Source organism: Leuresthes tenuis, unplaced genomic scaffold, assembly GCF_036924035.1.
Source record: "Leuresthes tenuis unplaced genomic scaffold, fLeuTen1.0.hap1 SCAF_24, whole genome shotgun sequence".
Lineage (NCBI taxonomy): Eukaryota > Metazoa > Chordata > Actinopteri > Atheriniformes > Atherinopsidae > Leuresthes > Leuresthes tenuis.
In genome coordinates this window covers 6,224,203-6,250,887 of record NW_027325378.1, presented here as the reverse complement: position 1 = coordinate 6,250,887, position 26,685 = coordinate 6,224,203, and the positions used below count along the sequence as shown (strand labels likewise).

General features: G+C 40.3%; 1 protein-coding gene across 1 annotated transcript in view; it reads left to right on the top strand.

Moving 5' to 3' along the window:
- Nucleotides 1-26,685, top strand: part of LOC140284740 (cadherin-18) — a 94,135-nt gene that overhangs the window by 11,294 nt on the left and 56,156 nt on the right. The window contains exons 2-3 of the mRNA XM_072378726.1: nt 8,680-9,234; nt 26,053-26,347. Coding sequence (XP_072234827.1) covers nt 9,004-9,234; nt 26,053-26,347 — 526 coding nt within the window. The 5' untranslated portion in view covers nt 8,680-9,003. The remainder of the gene's footprint in view (nt 1-8,679; nt 9,235-26,052; nt 26,348-26,685) is intronic.

Here is a 26,685-nt window from a genome sequence, read left to right as displayed (position 1 = left end):
CTTCTTCCATGTGCAAAAAAGGGAACAGAAAATACATGCAGAAATGATGTAGGTCCATATTTCTTGAATGATCAACTACACACAGGATATAAACTGTCCTCCTACTTTGAATCTTAGATAGCTACATTTTTTTTTACAGGCCAAACCTCCGTTTAAGATTTTACTCAGGCATTTGTACTGTCAACCTCATCATTTTATGCAGGAGGGGAAAGGGAGATGATTCTTAGATCTTCACTTGACAAGAGGACGGGTGTAGGAAGGTGATATGCATAGAGCCGATTATTATTATTATGATCTTGGATTTCTATTTTGCCAACCATCTTTTGGTTGTAATTATATTCTTGCAGGTGTTGTAATATAAGGTCAAGTTAACTTGGAGAGGAAAATATCAATCATTTGCCTCCGGAAAATTATGCAGATTGATGTAGAATGTTTATGCATGCTTTGTAAAAGGAGTACAGCTGCAGTGTAGAGCTATAGGAAAATAAATCAATTCAGGCTAGCAGTACTCTTCTGCTACTCTTATGTTTTAGTGTTTATTCTGTTTTCTGTCTAATGTCTTTTTTTTAATCTATGTCACATGACTGCCCAATTTATTTCAATCTGCACTTCTACAAACCAATAAGTCTTCAAATCAAAATGACCAAATATGTTGGCTGCCATTGGCGCCTTGGTGAAACATCAAAATAAAAACATGTTACGATGACACCTTTGTCACTTCCTGGTTGGGTTGAGGCAATAACATTATTTGAAAGGGTTAGAAACATGATCAAAAGTACATTGTTTGTACTACTCTACCTCCACCTTCATGGACAACACTTTGATGTTTGAATATGTAGTTGCTCCCACGACCAATAAAAGTTGCATATTCATTGAAAGCAGTTCAGCTGTCATTGGGCAAGAGGCAGGGAAGACCCTGGACAGGTCACCAGTCCATTACAAGGCCACATGTGTCACACCCTGGCCAAATCACTATGCACATTCACTCTTAGGGACAATTTAGAGTCACCATTTAACCTAACATTCATGTTTTTGGGCAGAAGAATGGGAAGAAGCCAAGGTACCTGGTGAGAAGCCACATATACACAAAGGACATGCAAACTTCACACAGAAAGGCCTCTGCTGGGATTTGAACCAGGAACCTGCTTGCTGTGGGATAATGGTACTAACCACCACACCACTGTGCAGCCCTCTTTAGAACATTTCAGGACTAAATTAAATGGATGAAAATGTCTCATGTCTGCCAATTTTTGGTCTCCAAAAACTGGTATTTTAATTTTACATAATGTGAAGCCTGTGTGGAATATGAGCAACTCATTCAGACAGTATGGTGATTTTTTGGTGAACCCTGCTGTTTCAAGTTATTATATATTATACAGACAACTGTATTTGCTTGAGCTGTCAAGCAAACCTCTACACACATGGACACATCTTTTCTCTGGTATTGCATCTACTATATAACATACTGAATTGTCCATGAAAATACAGCTGTTAATGTCTCTCAAGCAGATTGAAAAGTTGGTTATTTAATGTCTTTATCTATGATGATATTATTTAGGTGTCTCTGAATGTGATTTTAAAATTTGCAGAAATATTACTAGAGCAATTTGTGTCCTCTTTGTTGCTCACAGCTGGCAGTGTTTCATATTCAAGTATGTGTTTTAGTCTGTGTTTATTTGCATATAGAGTGGAGAAGAGAGGCTTGATCACAAGTGGTTGCTTGAGAGGAATGCATAGATGTAGCTTACTGTCGGATGTACCGCGCATGTTATACCAGGTGTGAAGAGCCATCATCACATTAAGACTGGGTGGTGCTGATGTGCCAGGAAAAAGATTATTTATCTTACAAATATTAAGCTGAACCGGAGAGAAAAGGGACTTAAAAGCTCAACTAGTTTGAGAAGAACTAACTCTTAACTGTTCACTCAGCCATGATTCCCAGGGTTTTTCAGTAAGATGGCATGTGGAAATGCTAGTCTGTTTGGCTAAACCTCTGAGTTGCTGGCATCTCTCTCCAACCTATTTGTCTCCTCCAATTTTGAGGAACCTCCAGGGTGTGCCACACATTCAGAGGATTGCCCTGCTGGTGAAGCTGATCAGACTAATCTGCTTTCTTTCAGCAACAATGAGCTGAGCTGGGCCAAAGCACCTAAAAGACTGCAGGCAGACACCACATATTCTCAGAACAGATTATTCAAGTGCATTTCAACAGTTCTGATAAAAGGGAATGTTACAATTTGTCAGTGAATCAATTATCACATTATGCAGGATGTAATTCCAAAGGACAATATCGATGGACTAAAATGCAATTCTTAATCAGCACTGTAACACAAAATCGATCAAATTCCAAACAGCTGGGCTTCCTTTTAAAAAATGCAACTTCCAAATCTCAATTTACCTCAATTTATTTGCTTTTTGAAAATGGAAGTTTTGATACCATATATGGTTAATTAATTTCTGAATGCGAATGACCATGAATAGGCTTGAACATGGTGGTTTGGAACATGGGATTTATCATCAGCTTATTATTTTCTGAAATGCATCCAAACAACATTTTATAATGAGCTAGAAAAGACATAGATTCACTTATAAAACGACAACAATTAGTATTATCAGTTCCTGAGAGAGGATGATTGTAGATGATTGTAAACATTTCTCTATCCCAACTTTTATAGCATGTACTAAGCATCAAATTTGAGATATCTCTGTATTTTCTAAATACCATTACGTGTGTCAGTAAAGACCCTGAAAACGATTTAGTTGGACTTGTGTCTGTTACATAGATGTTCAAACAAATGAACAAAGTATATATTATATAAGTTTTAATTACATTCTTTAGTTTACAGTTTAAATATAATAAAACTTTAGTACGGTATATACAATAGTTCGCTCAACTTTAATTTGTGTGTTTAAGAATTTATGGTAAATCCTTCTCACTTATTTGATGACAACAACAAAATACATCCAGAGATATTAAAGCTATGTATTTATCTATTTTTTCAACTCTAAAATCTGCTCCTTTTTTTCTCGCAATATTTGTTTTTTTTCCTAATGGTTCCAGAAGAGAGGTTAGAACCCTAACTGTCTACCATTAGTATCTTTTCATTTTCTTTTTGTTATTGAGTAACATGGAGCATGCTTTCTGATTCAGCCGAAACAAGAGAAACATCAAATAAATTCACCTGCATGCCTCAGGAACATTTTACAGCTGATTTTCAGTTTGATTTCACATACACACATACTGCTGTGTTACTATTTTTTTCTCAGCTGTTTGAGGTTTCTTGTTCCTCACTTCAACCCCTGCTGTTTACTTACTTTGGCTCAGGGAAACATTGACTCAGACAACAGGCAACGAACCCTATAAATGGTTGGAAAATGTTTGTTTTTACTTTCTTTCGGTTGAGGTGAAAAGTCAAGAGGCACTTTGGCCGTAGCAATTTTTTTCCATCGGGCTCTTTTTGTTCTGAGGATGGAACGGTGGTTCAGTGTTTTGTGTTTTGACTCGCCCCTCTGCTGTCTGTTGTCAGCAGAAAGCCAAAGATGTGCAATCGAATGCAGTGGATGAGCTCTCAGTAGGGAAGCAAAACATTTGCTATTAGTAGCAGATGACAGGGGCTTGTTTGCTCTCTCTGCTGGACTGAATTGAGAAGCCTCTCTGTCGCTTTCTTGGCATTGCTCCTTCTCTCATAGTCTTCCTGCCTAAACTTTCAGCCTTTTAAAGGGTTTCAACCCCTGCAGTGTCATCGGTGGCTGTAATTATGATCATAGATTCTTGGCTCTACTTAAGCTTAATGAGGCCTTATTTAGTTCAAAGTTGTTTACATGACCAGTCGAATCTGTGTGATTTAGTTCTCCTACTGCACAAATATAACTAAAATATGTATGTGGTGTTTCTTTTTTTCTGGTCTTGTAGCCATTCAGGCAGACCAAAAGGAAATGAAAAGCACAAAAAGGTTTAAGAGCTTGTTATTGAGAAAAAAATAAAGGAAGAATGATGTCACGCAGGATTCTTATGGGGAAATCAGAAATCTTTTTCTGCAAGTAGGCTTATACCTTATACAAAAGCAATGATTTAATGTTTTAATACGATTTTGCATATATTATGATTTCAGCATTATCTTTGCATTGTTATGCATGCATCACAGCTTTATCACATCAAGGGCAATGTCAAGTATGAGAAATTCAACATTTTAGTGAAACAAAAGAAGAACTTGAAGAGTTATTATTTTTCATGACTATCCTACAAAAAAAACTGTCTACAATAAATTAGCCCAGGGCTTCAGACGGCGACAATTGCGTCAGTTTTTGTGACAATGGTTTGAGGCAGTGCAGGTAGATATGAAACTATCCATTCAAGTGCAACTTGAAAAAATATTCTCCATTTATCCTCATTTCTTTGTTGATTTTAACTAATGTGAGGCTCTCATAATTGCAACAACACTGCACGAGCTCTCACTTGTGTACGGTCCATGAGCCAATGATTCGTAATGGACATACAACTCACATAAAGATAGACCAAAGTAAGGTAATATAAATATATATATAAATTTGATTTAAAGTAAAAAGGCAGTTTGATGTTTCTTTATAGTGTTGGTTTATTACCAAAGCCTCTTCAGAAATGTAGTTAGTATAAACCTGTTGTGTTTAGGTCAATTTTAGTGGTGGGCCACAGTTTTGTACTTGTACTCCTGGAATTTCTAGTCTGAAGTACCAGTGTTATTTTTTCCTTTGTTCTTTGTTGCTATTTTACGTATAAATACAGTTTGTTGCCACTGACTTGTATAGGGATATGAATAGACACACTGAAATGAGCAGGGAACAGAAGAAAAATGCTGAAAACATTGAAAGAATGGTCTGTAAAAATAAAGGGACAAACAGCAGAAGGGATTCTGTTGATTGAGCTTATACCAGTGATGATGGAGACTCCCACAAGACTGGATTTAGTTATTTCACTCCTGCGCCCAAAGTGTAGTTTTCTCGGAACAGAGAGGCATGAGGCGGCCACCTGACAGCATTTTCTCCCGGAGTCCCCTGTGCTTCCTCTCCCTAGCAGTGAGAGGGACAAGGGGGGCTATGATTGCTAACCATAAAAGGGTGCATCTCTGCAGCCCTCTCCCTCCCTGGACAGACAGAACACTGAGAAAGGGTTCTGCTGAAGGCCTCTGGCTTTAAATTGCCTTCTGCAAACTGCTCCAAGACAGCAAACAAAGTGGGGTTGGAGGATGAAAAAGCCTCGCTTTTGAGGAAGGGACCAATAATGAGGAGGATGAACATAGGTGCTTTCTTCCTTATATATATATATATAAATATAAAAAAAAACATATGTTTCCAAGTAATGCTATTAAGTAATCTTGTGAAAATTCCTCTTTCATTTCATATTGCCTTGGTGCTTCTTTTTATAGATAGAACTATTGTACTGTCATTGTCAATGTTTGTAAGCACTATACTGTCATCATACTTTGATAACTGCTGCTAAAAACAGGAACAAATTCCTCCAGGTCTTGTTTTAAATTATGGTCCTTTATATTTCCTTGATATATGTTAGCAAAACTGCCTTGCTTGGCAATTGCTTGGTTAGTTATGGATTCATTCAATTGACTGGATTTGTTGTAAGTTAGAAAATAAAAACATAAGAGTCAATTACTGTCTGCATCCTTCAAAACTGTGGTAGAAAAATTTAAATGTTCATATTCAGAGTATGAATTGGCCAGGATACTGGCATGAAGTTATGGCAGTAACAAACCCATTTTAAAACAAAATCAGATGAGCGTATAAATGTAGCATATAACTCATGTGCACATCCTGCCAAAAATCTCTGGGACTACGGCTGTGCATAACCCATCCTGTTAAACTCTGCACATATAAAAACATGGCGTGGGCAGAGGCCTGCTCAGAACAATATCATCATCATAAAAAGCCAGAAATTATTTTCTTTGACAGAGCCAGATGCTGTTGATTTCATGGCTCCCTGAAATGTATTTTGCTTCGAATCAGCATGATAATCAGACAATTAGGAAACTGATTGAAGCAAGCCCCAGGAGGCTAAAGTGAAACCATTGGAAAAGATATTCTTATTTTGACTCACTGAAGTGCCACAACTGTCTTAACAATTCTAGGAGTCTGCAGATAGATGTTCTTAAATGTTGCTCGGATGTATTATTAAATCACAAAAATACTTGAAAAACCAGAAAGAACAAAACCTTAAAATCTTGAAAACAGCTAATTCAGAACAACCATTCCATTAGTATTCTCTATTGGCCTGGATATTATTGTGTCAGTTAAAGGAATAGACCAGATGAAGCAGGATTTGGGCGTAGCTCTACCTATGCAGATGACAATCATCTCCTAGATTACACGTTTAGTGTGTGGCTGAGTATTTATCCTCCATCGCTTTAATCCAAGTCGATGTGAAGCAGAGTTTGCCTCTCACTGCCTTCCCTGACAGTAGGTATTACCCATAACAACCATTGCACTCAGTATGGCCAACCACTATGAGTTCATCCAGCTGAGCTGCATAATTTGCATGGAGACATTTGAAACATGGGGATTAGTCAAGGGGTTCAAAGAATATTCTAATCCATATATAAATGTGAAAATATTTATTTTCTTGAAAAAATGTTTCAGTGATTATTCTTCAAAGTATGTGGCAGTTGTTGCATTAATGCCTCTTTTCTGTCTCTCTCCAATGTTGTCACATGCGTTGTAAGAGATGCAGAGCAGCAGACTTTGAAGTCTGCCAGCTCCTATATCCTGTAAAGTATCAGATACCTGTATTTGTCCTCTAAATAAATTCCTATCAAACTGCTATTTTGCTGCAGCCTTTCAATTGTAGACAGACTCTCTTGTAAGAAGGCCATTTAACATTGTAGTACATCATATTAATGGTAGGAGCCACACTCCTTTTTAATTCTTTTCACTTTGCTTTGACTCAAATTTTTTTGAGTTCATAATGGATTAGTCTTTATTGTATTTTTATTTTCTTGTGTTAAAGAGTTATAAGCATTGTATGGCTATGAAGCACATTAGGAATTTCTTTTCACCAAAATCCCAAGAGTTTTAAAGTTACCCATCAGTCTCCACTGAAACTGGCTGCTTATTTGCAAAAAGTACATCCATCCCGCCCTGTTTCTATATCCACTTCAGACAGGTTCTGTGGTGGCTCCTTGGGGGAAAATCAAACTTGCTCTTTGGCGGTTCCTTATAACCAGTGCACTTATCTTAAAGGGGAACAAAATGAAAGCCCAGTGGTTGCAGCGGGCCAGGAGTTTGTATGCATCACAGAAAACAAATAGCGACACGATACTATGTACACTGAAAATGGATTTGGTCTTGACTTTAGAACTCCTATTGATTTAACTTTTTGTCACTTGAGCCACATTTTGTAAACATGGACTAGATAAGTATCCTTGTCAGCAAGTTTGCTTTGAACATATATATAAGAGTAGAAGCAGAATGGTCCTTTCAAGACCTGCTGGTGTATACTCTGATCATTTATTAATGTCCTCTACAGCACTTTCAAAACTTCTTTTAAAAGCTATGCTTGACTTTTACTGTGCAAGTCAAATATCTGTTACTGATCAAATTGTTTAGGCCTAGGGTAACTTCAGGCTCATGATTTATGAAACAGTATACAAGTGACAGTTATCCTGCCTCGGTGTACTTTTTGGCTTGCTAAATGTACCACAAAGTCAACACAGTTTAAAAGTTACACAAAAACTTGAAAAGTGCACATTTAAAATGAGTCTGTGTTGTCAAATATAGCTTTCTGACACTTCCTATTTGCTGTTATGGCATCAAACTAAAAAACATCTCAGAACAGCAAGGTCAAATTAAACAATTTCATTTTCAAGGAAGACTTTTTTATGCTTCAGCAACATCTGAATGGCATATCTAACTCTAACTCTTAAATTCAACCCCCAAAACAAACAAAATCACTCATTTATACCTTCAGGTGCACATATACTATACCATACATACTATAATGCACATTCTTTTTGAAGGACTGATGCTTCACTTGAATGTTCACCAATATATACTTTTAACAGTGCTTGCAATTAATTTCCACTTGGAATATTGTATACATATAAATTGTTATACAAAAAGGTTAACCTGTTTTCCATTCCACTGCCTTCTAAAAATCACTTTCTGCCTCATGTCTGAGTGGCTTCATGTCTACCCTTATCATAGTAAATGCGTATTTTCCAGGCACACTCATTATTCACAGTGCACGAGGCACACGCTAAGCTTTTCGGTATGCCTTGACCATGTTAAATCCAAATCAAAGTATTTTCACTCATTTTTAATAGTCTAACCGTCCTTAAAACCACAAGGCCATCATTACATGGTTGTGATTCATGACTCTGACCTCACAGGGCAGGATCAGTCACCAAGCTGTGCTCCGACCTTATAGGCTTAGACAACCTTTTAATAACATTGTAACCTCTCAAGTCTAAAGTTATTTGAATTATCTGCATAATAGCAAAAATGTCTGGGATACAGAGGCAAGATATCTTGCTGCCTTTGTGATTTATCACAGTCAGCTGGTTTGAAGTGCATGTCCTCATCTGTAAGGATTTATGAGTTGCAATTTAATTGGAAGGAACTAGTGGATATTTAGCCTCTAATATCCATCAAATTAATCTCTAACTCTCTGTCCTTTTTTCTTGCTCTCTCTTCCAGGACATCCATAATGGTTCTTGGGATTAACCTTTGCTCTTGGTAGAACTCCATAGAAGTTCACATCCATTTGCACATCTTCCTAACGTCTGGGATGTTCCATAATGTAAGGGTATCTTGCCCTTTTTTTTAAATAAAACCTTCAGCATTGGCCATGACTCTTACAGGATCTCCCAGGACCATTAGAGTTTGGATTTGAGTCAGCGTTTTGCTGGGATCGCTGCATAGGTCTGCAGCAGTGGCTGTTGGTGGCGGCTGCTGCGGCGGTGGTGGGAGGACCTTGCCGCCTTGGAACACAGGGATACATTTACAAAAGCACGCACCACCATGAGGATATCCACCACCTCTTGTCTCTGTCCCTTCTTAGTCTGCCTCTGCTTCATCCAGAGGTGCCATGGAGCGGGCCACCATGTCCCCACTAAAGTGCCCTCCAAGAACCAGACCAAATTGGCCAATGGGGAGACGGAGGTGCACCACAGACCTAAGCGTGGTTGGATCTGGAACCAGTTCTTTGTTTTAGAAGAACACATAGGACCAGATGCACAGTATGTGGGAAAGGTAGGATTTTTATTGAACTGAACCCTCAAAGGCCTGTGCTGCCGTCCATGGTTAAAATAGCTATCGTTATAAAAATAGATTTTAGTCTTTAAAGGTTAAACTGTAAAGAAAGGATTCTTTTCATCCAGGGAACTTGCTGTTGAACAGCTTACTTGGCATGTTTCTCCTTCTTGTTTATTATGAAATGCTTTACAAAAGAAACATGCTGTTCTGCTGTGGTAGATTGCCATGTCTGCATTATTCAAGCTTTTAATTATCTTCTGATGTGGAAATTCAGGTCTCATTTCTGAGGGTGTGTGTCTGCTTTTTTTCCCCTGACATAACCAATATCTTGCCCTTCCTCCCTGATAGTGTCCAAAAATGTTTAATGAAGGAAGGCTTCTCAGCATGCCTTCCTCTCTGGGAGGCCAGTTATGCATGAGTGGAACAAGTTTTAAATTAAGAATAGTCCCCCACATCAAGTTATCTTTGAACTAAAATAGTAGATTTGCTGTCTGTAGGAAATAAACTTGGATTTGATTTCTTGGTAAAAAATTAACCACCCCAGTAAGAAATTGCACAGTGGGACAATTGGAACTATGAAAGCTAGGGTCTTTTGGATTGTTAGAAAATTTTAAAATGTAATTTCTCTCTCATTTGAGAATAACTGATGCCCCTCATTGAGACAATATATAAGTGGGTGTTCTTGCTGCTTATTCTGGGTATGATGCAGCTAAGTTGTTGGCTGTTGGTGGTGACTTTTCTGTCTAAGCCACAGGGAGCTGGTTAAGTCCTCTGCTTGCAGATTGCCTGCCCTTATCTCCTGAAATGTGAAAATGTGTTTCTCCGCTGCAGTGATCATTATTCCAGGCACTCAGGCAAAGACTAATCCTCAACTGCACTCGGAGAAAGAGAATGAGAAAGACAGAACGCTTCTCTGACTGCACATATGTCTGTATTTCAACTACCATTTGACAGGGAAAAGAAAGAAAAGCTGGATGATATGCTTGGGCAAAGGTTGAGAAAAGACAACAGCAAACATCACTGTCCACTTCAGATGTCTGCTTATTGAATCAACCTGGTGCTTTAATTTCACACATAACATTGTGAGGCTGACAGAGAGATGCTGTGTACAGCTGAAACATGTTTAGCTGGCATTTATTTGAAAATAAAGCATGAAACCTCAATATGCTGAAAAAAAAGCCTCTTGCATTGATGAGGCATCGTTTCCTAAGTAGAATCAACTCAGTAGAATCAGATTTTTGCAGAATATTCCAAGAGCCAGTCTATGCATACCCTAACTGCATAAATATGTGGTTAATTTCACTTCAAATTGTTCCATTGCTTTTATTTTCATGGCTGTTCTGTGCTCGTGTTTCTACAACCTGAAGGGTTCCATCATTGCTTACTTTTAATTTGTGTGTGTGTACAGTGGGTGCTGTTGGTGAAGGCAAAATAAACATAAACAGCTAATCCTGGATGATAATAAAGCACTGAGAAGAAACACAAACATTATTAAGGAATCAATTTGACATGCATGTTTAAAGTGATGAGGTCTCCAGATGGCAAGCACAAAGAAACATTTAATTATGTGGGTTGGGAGTTGTGTGTAGTGTCCTAATGTGTCCAGGAGAAAGAATGACCCTTAATTAGACGAAAACAGCAGAGAAGGAGGAGGAGAAAGAGGATTAATGCGCTCTGCACGTACTACGCTGTGTTATTCTTTTTTTTTTCTCCTTCCCTTTGCTTGATTAAAAACTCTGGACATTAGCGAGCAGTAAATGAGCAGATAGACTGCAAGGAATTACCAACAGTCTCTTTGACAGTAATTGGTTCATCAAAAGATGTGATGTATGAAACCGACACTCCGGGATAAGATGAGCAGTAATGTTCGCTAGTTGTATTGTATGGTAAGCATCAAGAAGAGGTCTGGATGGTTAAACAATAAGTTAAATTTCAATGTATGAATTGACAGTTGGAAAATTTCTTACCAGAACTCTCACATAAGAAAAGATACTTCCTGGAACAAGTGAAGCGGCCAGTCTGTCAAGAACATTTTAATCCCTTTGAGGTATCCAATAATCCCCAGTGACACCTTTCTGGGGGGCTGACGCATTTGGGAAATGACAGCTTCGTGCATGAGTAAGACACAAATGCTGGGTAGGGGACAAGGCTTGTCCAGATACTAGACAGGAGACAACCCAATCTCCCAACGGGAGGTGTGAATGTCTTCATGTCAGTCAACTCTACATGGTGCTTTGAAGTAGTCAGACAGATTACAGATTGGATGGTAATTTTCAGAAGGTTAAGCAAATCCCCAAACTTTCAGTGGATATGTGCTACAGTGAACTGTTTGTTGTGACTTACCTAGAGGATAGAGTACAGCTGTTGGATAAAAAAGGAGACCCTTGATCAGAAAACCATGAGCTGTCATTGGGTATGAGGTTCCTACTAGAGTATATACAGTAAACAACGTTGTGACTGACAGAATAGGTCCTTCAGCCCAGACTGGAGGACTACCACTATCACTTGTGTTCTGTGTTCATTTGTAGAGCAAAGTGGCAACTTCGAAGAAAGGTGCCTTAATGTTTTATTCATGCATCTAAAGATAGATTGTGCTGTGACAGAATCAGGCAACTGTCTTGTCTATACTTTAAAAGAACAGTGGAAGGAAAAAAGATGGAAAAGTTTTTACATTATGTTCTTTTTTTCTTGCTTTGCAATGCATGCAACAAGTCCCAAATACAAATGGGACTGTTCTTAAATATAAAGAATGGAAAGCCGACTTCCTGCCGTGTTGAATTCTGAGCAGTTGATTTTGTTTGTGCAACATAATGTAAAGATAGAGCAAGCTTCAAGGCTGTCTGTTGTATGCAAGGACACTGCATACTAATCCTCAGCATCATGTTTTTTATGGACATACTGTCAGACTAGCCTAACGCTAGCCTAAAAGTCATCCAAATGATAATCATATCAGTTTTTAATATATTCAAAGATTATAAGAAATAATATAGCAATTTTTAATGACTACTAAGACTGCAAGAAAATTACATGCAGCTTAATGTATTTTAAAGTATTATAATTGGATTTTTTTTTTACAGGTAATTAGATTTTGGCACAAATTAGCAGATCACTGAAAACTGGATTTATTATTCTCAAAAAGTGCATTCAAAAATATATCCTGCAATGTACAGGAATTTCAGTGAAAGTAGCATGCCAAGGTCAGCGATCCAATGCACTGTGTAGAGCTACTATACGTTTTCTACCTCCTTCCTTGGCAGTGCAGTAAAATAATTTCCATATTTTATACTTTGTCTTTTTCCATCTCCACCTCTCCCCTTCTCCGCCAAATGTGATCATTTTGACCAACTTTTTAGCCAAACCACATCAAAGCTAACCAGGTAACAACAGTAGTAGCTGCAGATAGGAGAATGTTCTTCAAGATTGTGCTCCCATCCAAACAGGCAACCCAGCATGACATACCTTCACATTCTCTAAACTTCACAGCCAGAATCTGCAAAACAGTCCTAAAATGGCATAGAAAATGCTTTTCAAACACATACTGTGAGAGGTGCACATATTCTAGTATTTTTAATGCATTTCTTTGAAAAAAGAGAAATATGAATTAATTAAGATTAAATCGGGCATTTTTAAAGGAATCAAGCTCCCCAAGAGGTACATTTTCATGAGCGGTTCCTGTCTTGATGTTGCTAGATGTTCAAAAAAGATAAAAACAAGGTACAATAGTGATAAAGGAATATGAAATACTCATAAAGAACATTGCCAGTTCAGCAAAATACAGTGAAATATGTAACATATGATACATGCAGCACATATAATCCAACATATTGTAGGGTTACATTATCTTTTAGAACTGAGTTCTCTTTTAGTTGCTGTTCAGATTGATAGAGATACATGTTTATCAGATAAACTCAAACTTATCAGTAAGTTATAATGTGAAAATGTTATCACTGTGACAGCATGACTGATGCGTTGGAGGATATTAAAGTATTGTAGCACCTATGGTTATATTTAGTAAGAATTATGTTGACCTATGTATTCTGCCATTTCCTTGATATAGTCACAGTATGACAAATTAAGAGGTGATGAAAAAATGAAGCCAAGCACACACTTCTTCAAGAACAGCAGGAAATCGCATGTTGGCTGTCTGTTCAGGCATGCATAATTTCTAAAGTGCATTCCTCTGTCTGTAGGTGGAAATGTTCCAAGATCAGCACGATTTAGACATTTGAGACCACCTTATTTCCTTCAGTGCCAGAGCATGAGGTGGAAACTTCTAAAACTCATCTGCAGTTTTATTTCTGTCTCATTCAAATGTGAAATTTTATCTGCAGTTAGAGACACGGCCACTAAATTAGAGTCAGAGTTTCTTCCAAGACTCTAATAATCTCATTACCGTACATCGAGAAGTCAACCATCCTGCGAGGAAGACAATGACTTATTCTGTTTCTCCCCGCAGATGTCAAAATAGAGGACAACTATTAGGGCGGATCTGTGTGATGTGCACCAGCGGCATGTCTTCAGCATGCCCCTCATCACTTCCTCTTGATGTATGGTCATCAGGCAAACATTCCATCATCAGGGTTTGCTGTGACTGTTACAAATCAATCAAAGAGAAGGGGAGTTGATTGGGAGGGTGCATTGCCAAAATGTGGTAATAATCAGACAATCAAGCACACCCACATAAAAAGTCCTCACAAGTGCAGTATAAGAGCTGAGATTTAATCAAAAATACACCCACCCCTCTTACAATATGAAGCCAAGGCACTCATCATCACCTGGGGAGGGTAGTCCCATAATTTCTCCCTCCCTTTAACCACCCGTTCCTCTGACATCAGCATTGTTGAAATAAATGCTTCCCACCCTGATTCTTACCTTCAGCTCCCACTTAGCCAGACTTCAAAGCAATGTCATTTTAATAAATCTTTAAGAAACCATACAAGGAAATGTCACTATGTTCATCTAGTGCCCCTTTGAATTCAAGAGTTATGGAATCACATCAAACAAGGCATACGCAGATAAACACAACTTGGCTTTACAGTAATGTTTGCAGACTTGCCAGAGTACAGATTGCTTCTTTTGCTGTCATAAAGTCAACATGAAACTGAGTATCTATGCAATTTAACTCGGTGGTCATTTAGTTTGAAATCAGCACAGGATTAATCATCAGAAATGTTGCCAATGCTGCTGTGAACTTTCAGTCAGTCTTGCGCAGTCTCTGCCTCCAGCAGCATGCTTCTTGTTTTCCTTATTTTCCTTGTTCCACACTGCTCCTAATGTGTGGCTGCATCCAAGCAAGCAACATCCTCAACAGCTTTTTAAACAAGCACATAGCAAACATGCCAAGCTATCAGGCACATACATTATCTGGATTTGCAAACTCAATTCATCCAAGTTATTTCAAAGGTCATTCACGAGTAATGCAATCCAACAATGCATATGCATTATCAGGACCTGTTAAAAGAAGAGGACATAGCCCATGAAGATGAGAGAAGTAGATAAAGGTCAAGCTGCATAGAAACTAATAATGTATCTAGCTGGCACTCAGTAGAACATATCTCCACCAGTGCTGTGTAATTGTGAGTATCGTGTGGCATGTCATGCGCTCCGTTCCCAGAAAGTTTATATTTTCCATGCTCTATCAAAGTCAGACTTTAAGTAATTCCCCTTGACTTTATCTGAAATGGCAGTAATGTTTGTTGAAATTGCAGCCACTTCTGAGCCTTTTGTCTGATTACTGCAGTGGCAGGTGGCCACTCAACTCTATATTTGTTTGGCAGACGAATTGGCAGGAATAGTATAACTGGCATGGTGCTTATGTCTAAACTGAGACTGAATGCACAATTGTACATCTTGTGCTGTTGACCAATAAAATTGAATCTCTTACATACAACTGAACAAAATCTCTTACATCCGGTTTTATGTGTTTTAACTATTTTATGGATTTATGCTACTTGTTCATGTTCTCCCCATGTATGCGTGGGTTCTCTCCGGGTACTCCGGCTGTTATGTTAATTGGTGACTCTAAATTGACCCCAGCATTTGTCTCTATGACCGTGTGATGGACTGGTGACCTGTCCAGGGTGTACCCCGCCTCCTGCCCACTGACAGTTGGGATAGACTTCAGCTCCCCATTAAGAGGGTATAGAAAATGGATGGATAGATGGATGTTACTTGTTATTTTTATTTGTTATTGCTATTTCTAATATATTGTCTTAGTTTATTTATTTTTTAATTATCTTATTTGAGTATGTTGTTTTTGTATCTATTGATTTCTCTATTGATTTTGTTTCTTTATCCATCCCCAATGTAAAGCATTTGGGTTAACCTCTGTTGTTTTAGATGTACTATATATAAGGTAACAAGCTTGACTTGATTTAACTACTACAGGTGGACACGGTTGTTGGTGACTGCTTTCAACATCTGATGCAGTTTTGTGCTGATCCCTTTTGAAAATGTTTCTATTGCATTGTGCTTTAGTTCAGTGAATTATTAGTAAAAAGATAGCTATATTAGTGGACTGCAGAAGTTCTCTGTAATAGAACTGGTTGTCATATATTGACTGATCCACTGATTAATCCAATTGATGGCTCAGGCTCTTATAGGATATGACATTTTAATGTATATATATATGTATATATATATATGAAGAGAGAAAGTGCAGCAGAGCAGTGGTGTGATAACCGCTGCATTTCTCTTTTTGACAATACAAAATCAATTAGTTGTTTATGTAGGAAAAAATACTGACTGCAGAATTTAAGGAATAGTTAGTGTCAGCACTAAAGCATACTTTTGATTAGAATTTCAGTGATGCACAATGATACTAGTTTGTCATTGGTATCACCCCATAAAGAATTTAACATGAAATATCAGGCCTGACGGGCAGAAAAGATCAAATTTGTCAAAGTTGTGGCTGCTGTCAGGAATGCCTCTTTGAGGAGGTCATCGCAGTCTGCCATAGCACAATGAAGTATACAGTGCTGTTTGAAAATGTTACATAAGAAGAACTGTGGCTTGTTATTAGAATGGTTTAACATTGTCTTTGTGTGTGGACTGGGTGCTCAGTCCCAAACCCCTTAATTTGCTTCAACTGCACAAATAAACATTTAAACAGGCTTTTGATGGGATTTATCATGTTATTTTATAATATAGTTTGTACCACGCTATAATTTTAAATAACATGTCTGACAGGCACATGAGGTGAAATGTTGCCATATTTGTGGCTATATGAAAATAATGCATATTAAAGATATCTAAATGAGATGGAAAACATCAACGTATTACATTTCAATTCTAATATTAACCATTCCTACAATGGAGCATGTTTTAGAAATATAGTTAGTAATACATCCTTAAATCACATTATTTTACTTTTCAAAAGAAGATGAAATGCTGTGTAAACTGTTTATAAAAACAGAAATAAATAGTTTGCAAATACCAGAAACTGATATTTAATTAATATTAAAAGGTAGAAAACATACCAAATGTTGAAACTGAGACATACTATTTCATGAAAAACACAAACTCATCTTTAATTGATGGTAGGACCATGTCTGAAAAGTTGGGATGGTGACACCATCGGCAGGGCCCTTTGTAGAGGGCTCAGCCTGTGCTAATATAACTAGGGTTACAATATCGTAACCTTCGTTACATCTCACACAGGCTTCGCCCTCTACTGGACTCTATGGGTACAGTAGGCGAAGCCCGATTTATGTACTCCCTGCCGCGGGAGAGGCTCCGCCCACTGACCAAGCCAGCTACTGGTTAGATACCACGACCCAGTCACCACTTTATTGATCTTAGCCGCCCTGTGGAGTGATATTGGATCCAATCCCATCCCAGTTAGCCACATCTGGCTAGACTGGGTGAGATTGTGGTCTAACCTCACGGGGTCTCTATCATTAGACCTCGTGCGCACCTCATTGACCGAGTCTTAGTAGAGCACGGCCCAATGCAAGTGCATGACGCCCCATGGGGGTCAAGTGTAAACACCTGACACAACCCTCCTCTCACAGGTCCTGTGTCCCCATGGTGAGCACAGTCCTTGAGAAGGAACCCGACATATCCAAGAGATAGAACCTTATGAACGGGCAGGGTGTAGACCACGATGCCGCCGTACATATGTCCTCAACACATGCACCACTGAACAGGGGGGGTGTGGTGAAAAGCCTCCAATTGGATAACCCTAGACCGAAATGAACTCCGTATGTTCTTAGGAAAAAAGGTGGGGTTCGGTTTAAGGATGGCACCACTATGGTCCCCGCGAATAAGTAAACAACTTGGGTGGACTGTCAGGGCGCACAATTCGCTCACTCTCTTGGCTGATGTCACAGCAAGCAGCATTGCTGTCTTGAATGACAACGCATTTAAGGAGGAGCATTCCAAAGGCTCATAGGGGTCCCTCGTGAGGGCCTCGAGCACCAACGGTAATTCCCACTGTGGCATAGAAGTGCGAGTCACTGGCCGCTGTCTTCTGACACCATGCAGGAACCGTTTTACCAGAGGGTGGGCGAAAACTGGACTGGATGGTTTGCACCACCTGCTCAGATAGCCCGGCCTGCATCAGCCTGTCCCTTTCAGGGGCCAGGCCACAAGCGGTTGGCCCAGGATAGGCAGCGCCTGTCTTGTGCCTGCTTCCTTTGACAGCGTCCCCCGGAATTGGGGAATGGGCCATGGTGGAGCCACCACCATTTGGGTCAACTCTGCATACCATGCAGCCGGCCGTTGGTCGGGAGCCACCAGGATGACCCTCAACCGCTCCATTCTCACTCTCTCCAGTAACTGGGGGATGAGGCGGAGGGGGGGGGAGGCGTAAAGCAGCCCTCTTGGCCATGGCGCGTGTGCAAACGCGTCCACCCCCAAGGGTGGATGGTCCTGCGGCTTCAGAGAGAACCAGCACGGGCAGTGGGTGTTTGACCTGCTGGCAAACAGATCCACCGTTGCTTTCCCGAAATGACTCCAGATCTGCTGCACTACTTCTGGTGGCAGCCTCCACTCGTCCTCCAGGGGGCCGCCCCTTGACATGAGGTCGGCTCCCCTGTTCTCAAGTCCCGGAATGTGGAGGGCTCTCAGAGATTGTAGGTGCTCTGAAGCCCATAGCAACAGGTTCTCCCCCATCATCAGCAGGGCCGCGGAATGTACACCGCCCTGTCTGTTGATGTAAGCGACCGTAGTGCGGTTGTCGGTCCTCACCAACACATGTCTCCCCTTTAGCAGGTGACAGAAATTTTGGAGAACTAGAAACACTGCCTGTAATTCGAGGAGGTTGATGTGACGGTCCTCCCCCTGAGGCCACACACCACCTACTGCTCTCCCCAGGCAGGTGCCTCCCCACCCCATCAGGGAGGCATCCGTGAACACCGACGTGTAAGAGGTTACTCGTCCCAGTGGTGTTCCAGTCAACAAATTTCGTGGGGACCCCCAGTAATGCAGGTTGCCCAGCACCCTTGGGGGGACAGTCAACAGCCGAAACTTCTGCCTCCTGAGGTCTAAGCTTAGGCTGCTGAACCATCTCTGCAGGCGACGCATGTGCAGCAGTCCCAGTGGAACCACCGGGTGAGCCGCTGCCATGTGCCCCAGTACCTGCATAACTGTCAAGGTTGTATTACGTTGACCCCGTTGAAGCTTGAGAATCTCTTGCTGTAGGGCCATCCGTCTGGACTCCGACAGAACGGCCCTCAGGCTGATAGAGTTGAGCACAATCCCCAAGTACTCGGCCTGCTGGCTCGGTGGGGTGTTGCTCTTCTTCCAGTTGATGGCAAATCCCAACTTGGTCAGGTGAATTATCAACTGAGCTGTGTGAAAAATGGCCCATTGTTTGGACCTGGCCATCACAATGAGGTCGACGAAATAAAAGAAGACCCTCATCCCGTGGCTGTACAGTGGTTGAAGTGCTGCGTCCACACACTTGCTGAACATACGGGGGGCCAGGGAATAGCCAAATGGGAGCCTGTTGTAGTGGTTTTCTATTCCCTGACCAACCAGCTGAATGTGGAATAATGAGCGCAGCAAGAGCCTCTTCGAGCGGGGGCACACCAGAGAACACGGTATCCGTTTCGCCCTGCACGCGCAAGAAGGAAGCCAGACCCACGACTGCCGCCTTGGTCTTATGCGGCTCCTGCCATGATGCCTTGACACATTGCCAGATGTCAGGAAGCGCAGGAGAGACAAACACGGGCCGGGGCGGTTGAGCCGGCCCATAAAAGCCTTGTCTGAGGCGGCTCACTGGCTTCGGGGGCAGCGGTGGGGGCAAAGTGAGCCCGACACACTTCTGCTTTCGTCATGACTTTTGGGAAGTCCAGCTTGATTGAGGCGGCGCCGAACACAGTCGAGGTGTCGGACACGGACAAGTCCTCATCTTCGTCCGTGTCTTCTCGGGCTGGCGGGCCAGCAACAAAGGCTGAAGCGGGCCCGGCCAGCGACACTTCAGTCGGCATGATGGTGGTGTGCGTCGGAACGTTGTCCTCCTCCTCCATGGCATCACCCTCATAGTCCTGCTTCTCTTCGTCACTAGCGTCAGAGGACAGGGTAAAGAGGGACTGGCCGGAGAAGAAGTCAGCTCGCTGTTGACGACGGACACAGGGATGTCTCTGCAGCACGGGCAAGCCGGGCGCCGCTCGAGCCCCGCGATGGCGTGCTCCTTCCCGAGACACTCGAAGCAGAGTAGGTGCAGGTCTGTCGGAGCGATGATACCGCTGGGACAGGCCGGGCAGATGCGTTGTTCTTGTAGCGGCGACTCCATCCTAGGAGATGTTGTGACGGTGGGCACTCGCCGACGCTGAAAGTAGAAGGAATGAGGGCAGATGGCAATGCACCTGCTTATATAACCCGCTCAAGCGCGGGAAAGGTAGGCACGCCCAAATGGCCGGCTACGTACATGTTAATTTTCAGTGGGCCATCACGTGTACGCGATTGGAGGAGGGTTATACCCATAGAGTCCAATAGAGGGCGTGGGCCTGTGTGAGATATAACAGACTGGATTCTGTCATGGAAAGCCCTGAATGGGCTCAGGAACACTTCTAGATGTTGTTGTCACATGACTCCTCTCAAGCCAGATTAACGCTCATTACAATATACAATGAATGACTGTAAACAAACTGGATATAAATTATTAAAGTGACATCTATATGTTATCTAATCAGATGTACTATACAGGTTTGTTGTCTTTTGCTCATTGTATATTGATAAATTCATATTAGTGAGACATATTTTAAAATGATTAAACAAAACACAAAAGTGTCAGATGTTCAGGCGATATTCAGAAATCAACTGTTGCCATCAATGAGTGCAAGTCTCAAACTCTGCTATAGTAACTGTTAATTGTGACCCCGTAGTTGTCATCAACTCTGAAATACTAAATTATTTGCTGTGTAACTGTAATTATGAGTTGCATTTTTAGTTATATTGCATTCGTAATTTAACTTTACTACAATGAGAAAAATTATTGTTTGTTGTTGCAGATATAATGTTCTGAGTTGGGCTTCTGAGGACCCTAACCGCAACCTGATGCTCGAACTGCTTTGGTTGGGCAAACCCATTAGCTTGTGAGCACAAGCAATTTAAGGCAACTCACAACATGGTATACAGAGGAAATGGTTGACAAAAGAAAGTAAAGACACTTTTTCTTGTTATTTCTTTTTCAAATTTTTAGAGAAGGTTTCTGAGATTGGAATTTCTTCACTATGCGGGTTTATGGTCTCAGACTCTGCTGATTAGTTTTAACTCCTCAGAAATGCATTTTCAGCTGCTGGCCACATGCCAGTCATCTATTCCACGCGTCTTTAATAAAGTCCCCACAGAGAATAGGAGATAAACACAATCCCTTGTTTTGATACCCTGTGCATGAAATGGATTTCTCACAGATTTTTTGAAGAGATGACAAAACAAGGTTGCAGAGGTTATATCTTACTTTCATCATAAAACTTTGGGCTTCTCTGACCAGCATGTTTGAAAGATTCTCATACATTTCCATTTGTTACTAACAGCATGGCCTCGGTGGTGCAGTAATTGTATTCGTCCCGTCTTCTCCTATGCCACACATTGTCTTGATGTATGTTTAGTATATATCAGTCCTTCTCTGCGCCATGGTTCAACAATATTGACTAGGCATGGGAATCGAGTAGTTAGATTCCGTGGAATCGTTAAACCGCCGGCCTAACGATCCTGTTTATAGGTTCTGTTAACGTCTGACGCATTTGCGCGATGACGTCATATACATGCTTCGTATTTTGGCTCAGAATGTTACAGACATGGCGTCAAGGCAGAAGCGTCCCAAAGTTTGGTTATATTTCACCAAAAAAGGACAATACTAGGAGTTAAGGTTTTGGGGGCGGTGGAGGCGAAGGTGCAGGACCCAGATGCAGACACGGACATGAGCCAGAAGTAAACTTAGAGGGTCTATTGCAGAAAATAAAAATCACAGCAGTTGCCAGAAGAAAAACTTGAAACTAAGGAACTAGAAAATGTGCTAGAGAAAAATAACGAAACTAAGCTATGCAAACTCGGACGGAAACCTGGAACATGGAAAAACTAGAGACTCAACAAACTGACAAGGTGTAGACGACGGGGGCAGCGAGGATCTGACAAAGACTGAGAAGAGAACAGGAGAACAAATACTGTGGAGAGGATGATTAGTGTTATGAAACACCTGAGGAGAATTAGCACGGGAGATGGGGGTGGAACTGGAGACTGACAGGGAAATGAGAGAAACAGGAAATGACAATGGCCGAGTTTCCCAGATTCACTAAGAAGCTCTTAGGGCTAAGAGCTTCTCTTAGGGCTCTTAGGGCTCTTAGGGCTAAGAGCTTCTTTGGAGCGGTCTCAGTTAGCGCTCCTAAGAAGCCCGAATCTGGGAAACGCGGCCAATGAAAACTCATAGAAAACCAGAATACAGAAATAAACCAGAAAAATACCAAGACAACAAGGATCATGACACTAGGGCCAGTTGCAACACAGCAGAGCTTTGATCACATCAAAGGGGGGAAAATACCTCCAACATGAAACATTTGACCACACAGCATGCAATTATTTTGCACGGATATAAAGTCTTTGACACGCTGCTAAGCCATGGCGGCAACTCTGGCTGAGGAGCCTGTGGCATGGCGTCCCAGGTAACGTAAAACTTCCAGGTCCTGTTGATTGCAACACTGCTCTCAAGTCTCTCGCATTGAGCGTGACAGTCACGCTTTTGGGTGTTTTGTCACGCACTCCCGCCACACATTGTATTTCTCCATCCATCCATCCATTTTCTATACCGTCAATCCGTTAATCGGGTAGCGGGTGGGCTGGAGCCTATCCCAGCAGTCATTGTATTTCTCACGCTAAAAAAAAATATATCTATAAATTTCTCTGGCTCACCGCTATCGCTATGGAAACGGCAGGAAACAGGCACGTCTCCCATGAGTCTGTGTGGAGCAGTTATAACAACAACCCTAATAATATTATTAATGAAAAAACTTATATCTATATCAACTCTTGCCTGTATATAAAACTTCAGAGCCCTCTTGTAATAACGTTAGCGACATACTGTAAGAATAAATTCCGTCTGATATTAACATTTAGTTGACGAGGACGGCGAGAGTGAGGCAGAGTTAGATATATTGTACTTGTACTACTACTTTTGCTTGGTCTTTGAAGACCTTTTACCTCTCGGTTGAAGAACTTCCTCAGTTCCAACTCATAAAGTACAGGCTTGTAAGTAGTTGAAAGACTGTTCACACTTGATAGGTTTGTAACTTCACGTGTCACTGACTTAATTGACCATTGTACTGGATGTTTCATATGGCAAACTGGACATGTCTATAATCAATTGAAAGTGGACCAGAATGGATTGTTTTGGAGGTTTTAAAATGAGGACTATATGAACTGCTGACAACACCAGAAAGTTCTTCAGATAGCCCTATTAATTGCTTTTTACCTTTTTCTTATTTAAGTGACCATATACTGTACATTTTGCTTTAATTTCAGTCATTGCAGCCTGATTCTACTGCATCTTATCCGGCAATGTGTTGACACTTTTATTACCCATAGATTTTGGAAAGCGGTGGTCACTATAGCAGCTTTGCCTCGCATTTTGTGCTGCATGATTTATTGAGTCTTGCAAGGGGAGTCAATGGCTAAATTAGCAGTCTGACCAGAGGCAAAATTACATTTATGAGGTGGAGTAGAGCGCCGCCAGACAGAAGTGGATATATGCTTGTAGTAGAAATGGAAGTGAACTGCTGTTAGGTAATAACTCTAATTCATGCCTTTAAATCATGAATTTATTGGTAAGAATTGATTATCTAACTTCAGCCAGTAGTGAAACCCAATATTCTTAAATGGTTCTAAATTTAAAGCAAGTAGGCTGAGATGGGCCAGACTGTCAACAAAGTAATGCCCCCAACACACACTGCCACTGGTGTCTAATGTTTTTGTGTCGCTACACTTTGTTGATGGTGTTTCCTAGTAATACAATCTAGCAACTGATTAACTACCTGATTCAACACGATCTTTGACTCCTTATTTAATTACAAGCTTGATATTTACAACAGAAAGGACAGTCGACTCTCATCCAGAGTCAGGCCTGCAATCAAAAGCGGTTCTCTAATTGGAAATTCATTTGCTAGTTCAAGTTTTGATTAGACGTTGTCTGAGGACCTTTGCTGTTAAACATGTTAAATATCTGCTGTATGTCTATATAAACTGAATTTTTGTCTTTTGATACACATTTGTATCTCTTTAGGTGTTCATTCACTGAGCTTTTCTAATAGCACGAGTCCTTATGCACTTTACAGGTATATTGTTTTTGTTGTCATGTCAGGTCTCCTAGCAGAGGTGTCTGATGGAGGTTTAGTGAAGCAATCTGGCTTTGTCAAAAGTGGGTGCAGTTTTAAATGCCCCCTGTACATTGGATAGCAGCCCATAATGATAAATTACCTCTATATTTAGCACACTGTGAAAGTAGACTGTGTTGTCCTTAGCACAAGTCTGTACTCTAGAACACAGTACCTTTGTCCCAATTTTGATATCACCACTGTTTACAACAAAATCATAGCAGTCCAGTTATTTAGAACAGTAAGCTCATATGAGAAAGACATATAAGCAACAAAAACAGTACTGTTCTCATGGCATATTAATTGGATTTATATTTGAGCCTTTAAAAGTCCCATTTTATTGTATCTTGTGCTCATTATCATTGGCCATTATCAGTTATATGCGTTTTTGGCTGTAGAAAAGCAACAGCATGCATAGCTTCATAGTTACTCAGCTTTTTCTTTGAGTTTCTTTGAGAGCCACATTGCTTGAATATGTGTTGTAGCAAATTGGTCTAATTGCAGCTAATTTATTTTGAATGTGCACTTGCCAGCTGCAGAGTAGATTTGCCACAGATATATGCAAACAAGGCGGTAAAATAATGTATATGTATCGCTTTGTGCCAGACAAATGAGCCTATCCCAGTTTAGGAGAGGTCAAATGTGATCTTTAGGTATCAAGCAGAATTTTTGCTCTTTTTTTCTTTTTCTCATACATCACAGAGCTGTCAACACTACTGAAAATTTTATACTAGTGGATTTCAATCAGCAATTGAGTCAACTCTAATTAGTTACCTCAAAGATTTAAGTAACATGCCATCTTGAATTCTAATATTCAAGATTTTTTTATGCTTTTTCTGTTTGTTTACCATCATGGGAGACGGAGAAAATCTTTATTGCTGCACTCAGTGTGATTTATTTATTCAATGCAACCATGTCTATCTTAGCTGCTCTAAAGAATACATCTTGTGTAAAACCAGGCAGCGTTCTGTTTTGGAATTCATTGAAGTGTTCACAGCTCACAGGTGCACATCTACAAATATGAAATATAAAAATACCACCTATACCAATACTATGTGAAGTCCCAGAAGTACTATTTTGTTCAACAGTGACATTTCCCCTTGGAAAAAAAAAATGACATAAGATACACAGATCTGTTTCTCCAGAGGTTTTATTCATGGGCAGAAATTAAATAGTTTAAATCATGATTATACCACAGTGCCCTGCTTTTGAAATTCATCTGCATTGGAAGATATATTTCTAAAATTTAAAACTGCAACCCAGCTCAGCTATTGGCATGAAATACTAAATTCTCTTGGTATCAATTATGACTGAACCAATGGTTTGGTTTCTCCTTGTTCCACGGAGTCCTGATGAGATAAAAAGGCAACAATCTTCCATCTTTAACCATCTTGTAAAGACTTCCTCCAACCCTCTATTCTCTAAAAATGCATTTCTACAGGGATTCTGGGGTATAGTTAGGCTTGAAGAATATTGAATAATGTGATGCCTGAGTAAGATGTTAGAGGTTTGTGAAGAGGGAGTACAGCCTACAGACCCATCATGCAGTAAAGTAGAGCTGCAAAGCTTAGAAGTATGTAAAATTTACAGAGTATATGTGGATCACAGCTTATTGTGATGTATTTTGGAAAATCTTTTTAAATGATATCAATTTTTTTCATTGATAATTAAAAAGAAATGTCCATCACAATTTTCAAAATTGCAAAAGGCTCCATTTTGCTCATTTTTGTTTGTGCAAAAGCCAAATATGTTATTACTTGCATTTTATGATCACATTGGAATTATATATGGTATATAGCAAACTTTAAGATTATCAGTCTCAAATGACTTACTGTCTAAGTCCTTCTTTATGTATTGCCTTTGCAGCAATCCAAAAGTAGTGCACTTTGGCTCTGATATTTTGTAGTCAGAGTTTTAAACCATCAAACAAGTCAACTATAACTAGATATGTTGGCTCCATTCTTTTCTCTGCATTCTAACATCCTTCGTCTGATTTTCCCTGCAGCTTCACTCAAACTCGGATAAAGGCGATGGATCTGTCAGGTACATTCTAAGCGGAGAAGGAGCTGGGACTATATTTATCATCGATGAAGTGACAGGAGATATTCATGCCACCAAGAGCCTGGATCGGGAAAGGAAAACACATTATGTCCTGCATGCACAAGCCTTGGACCGCAACACAGAGGAAGCCCTGGAACCAAAGTCCGAATTCATCATCAAAGTACAGGACATCAATGACAATGCACCTACATTTCCAGATGGACCTTTTGTAGCTACGGTGCCTGAGATGTCTGAAGTGGGTAAGTTTTGCTATGAAGTAAACTGAACCTTCAAATTATTGCTCTCTACTGTCAATAGCAGCCTTCGTTTGAATAGTTTAAAAGATGAAAAGAAAACGGTTTGAACTTGAGGGTTTACTTGTAGCTTTTTAGATTTTCTTCATTTCTATAATCTTATTTATGCCTGCGGTGAGAAGAAGAAATTTCACGGGAAGACCTTTGACTTCATCCCCTGTATAAGATACGAAAAGACTCATAACCAAACGCCGCAGCAAAGAAGATGGTATTAGTATAAAAGACCTGCGATCAAACATTTATTACCCTGTGCAGCATTCTAGTTTGTCCTCTCTGTGATAATG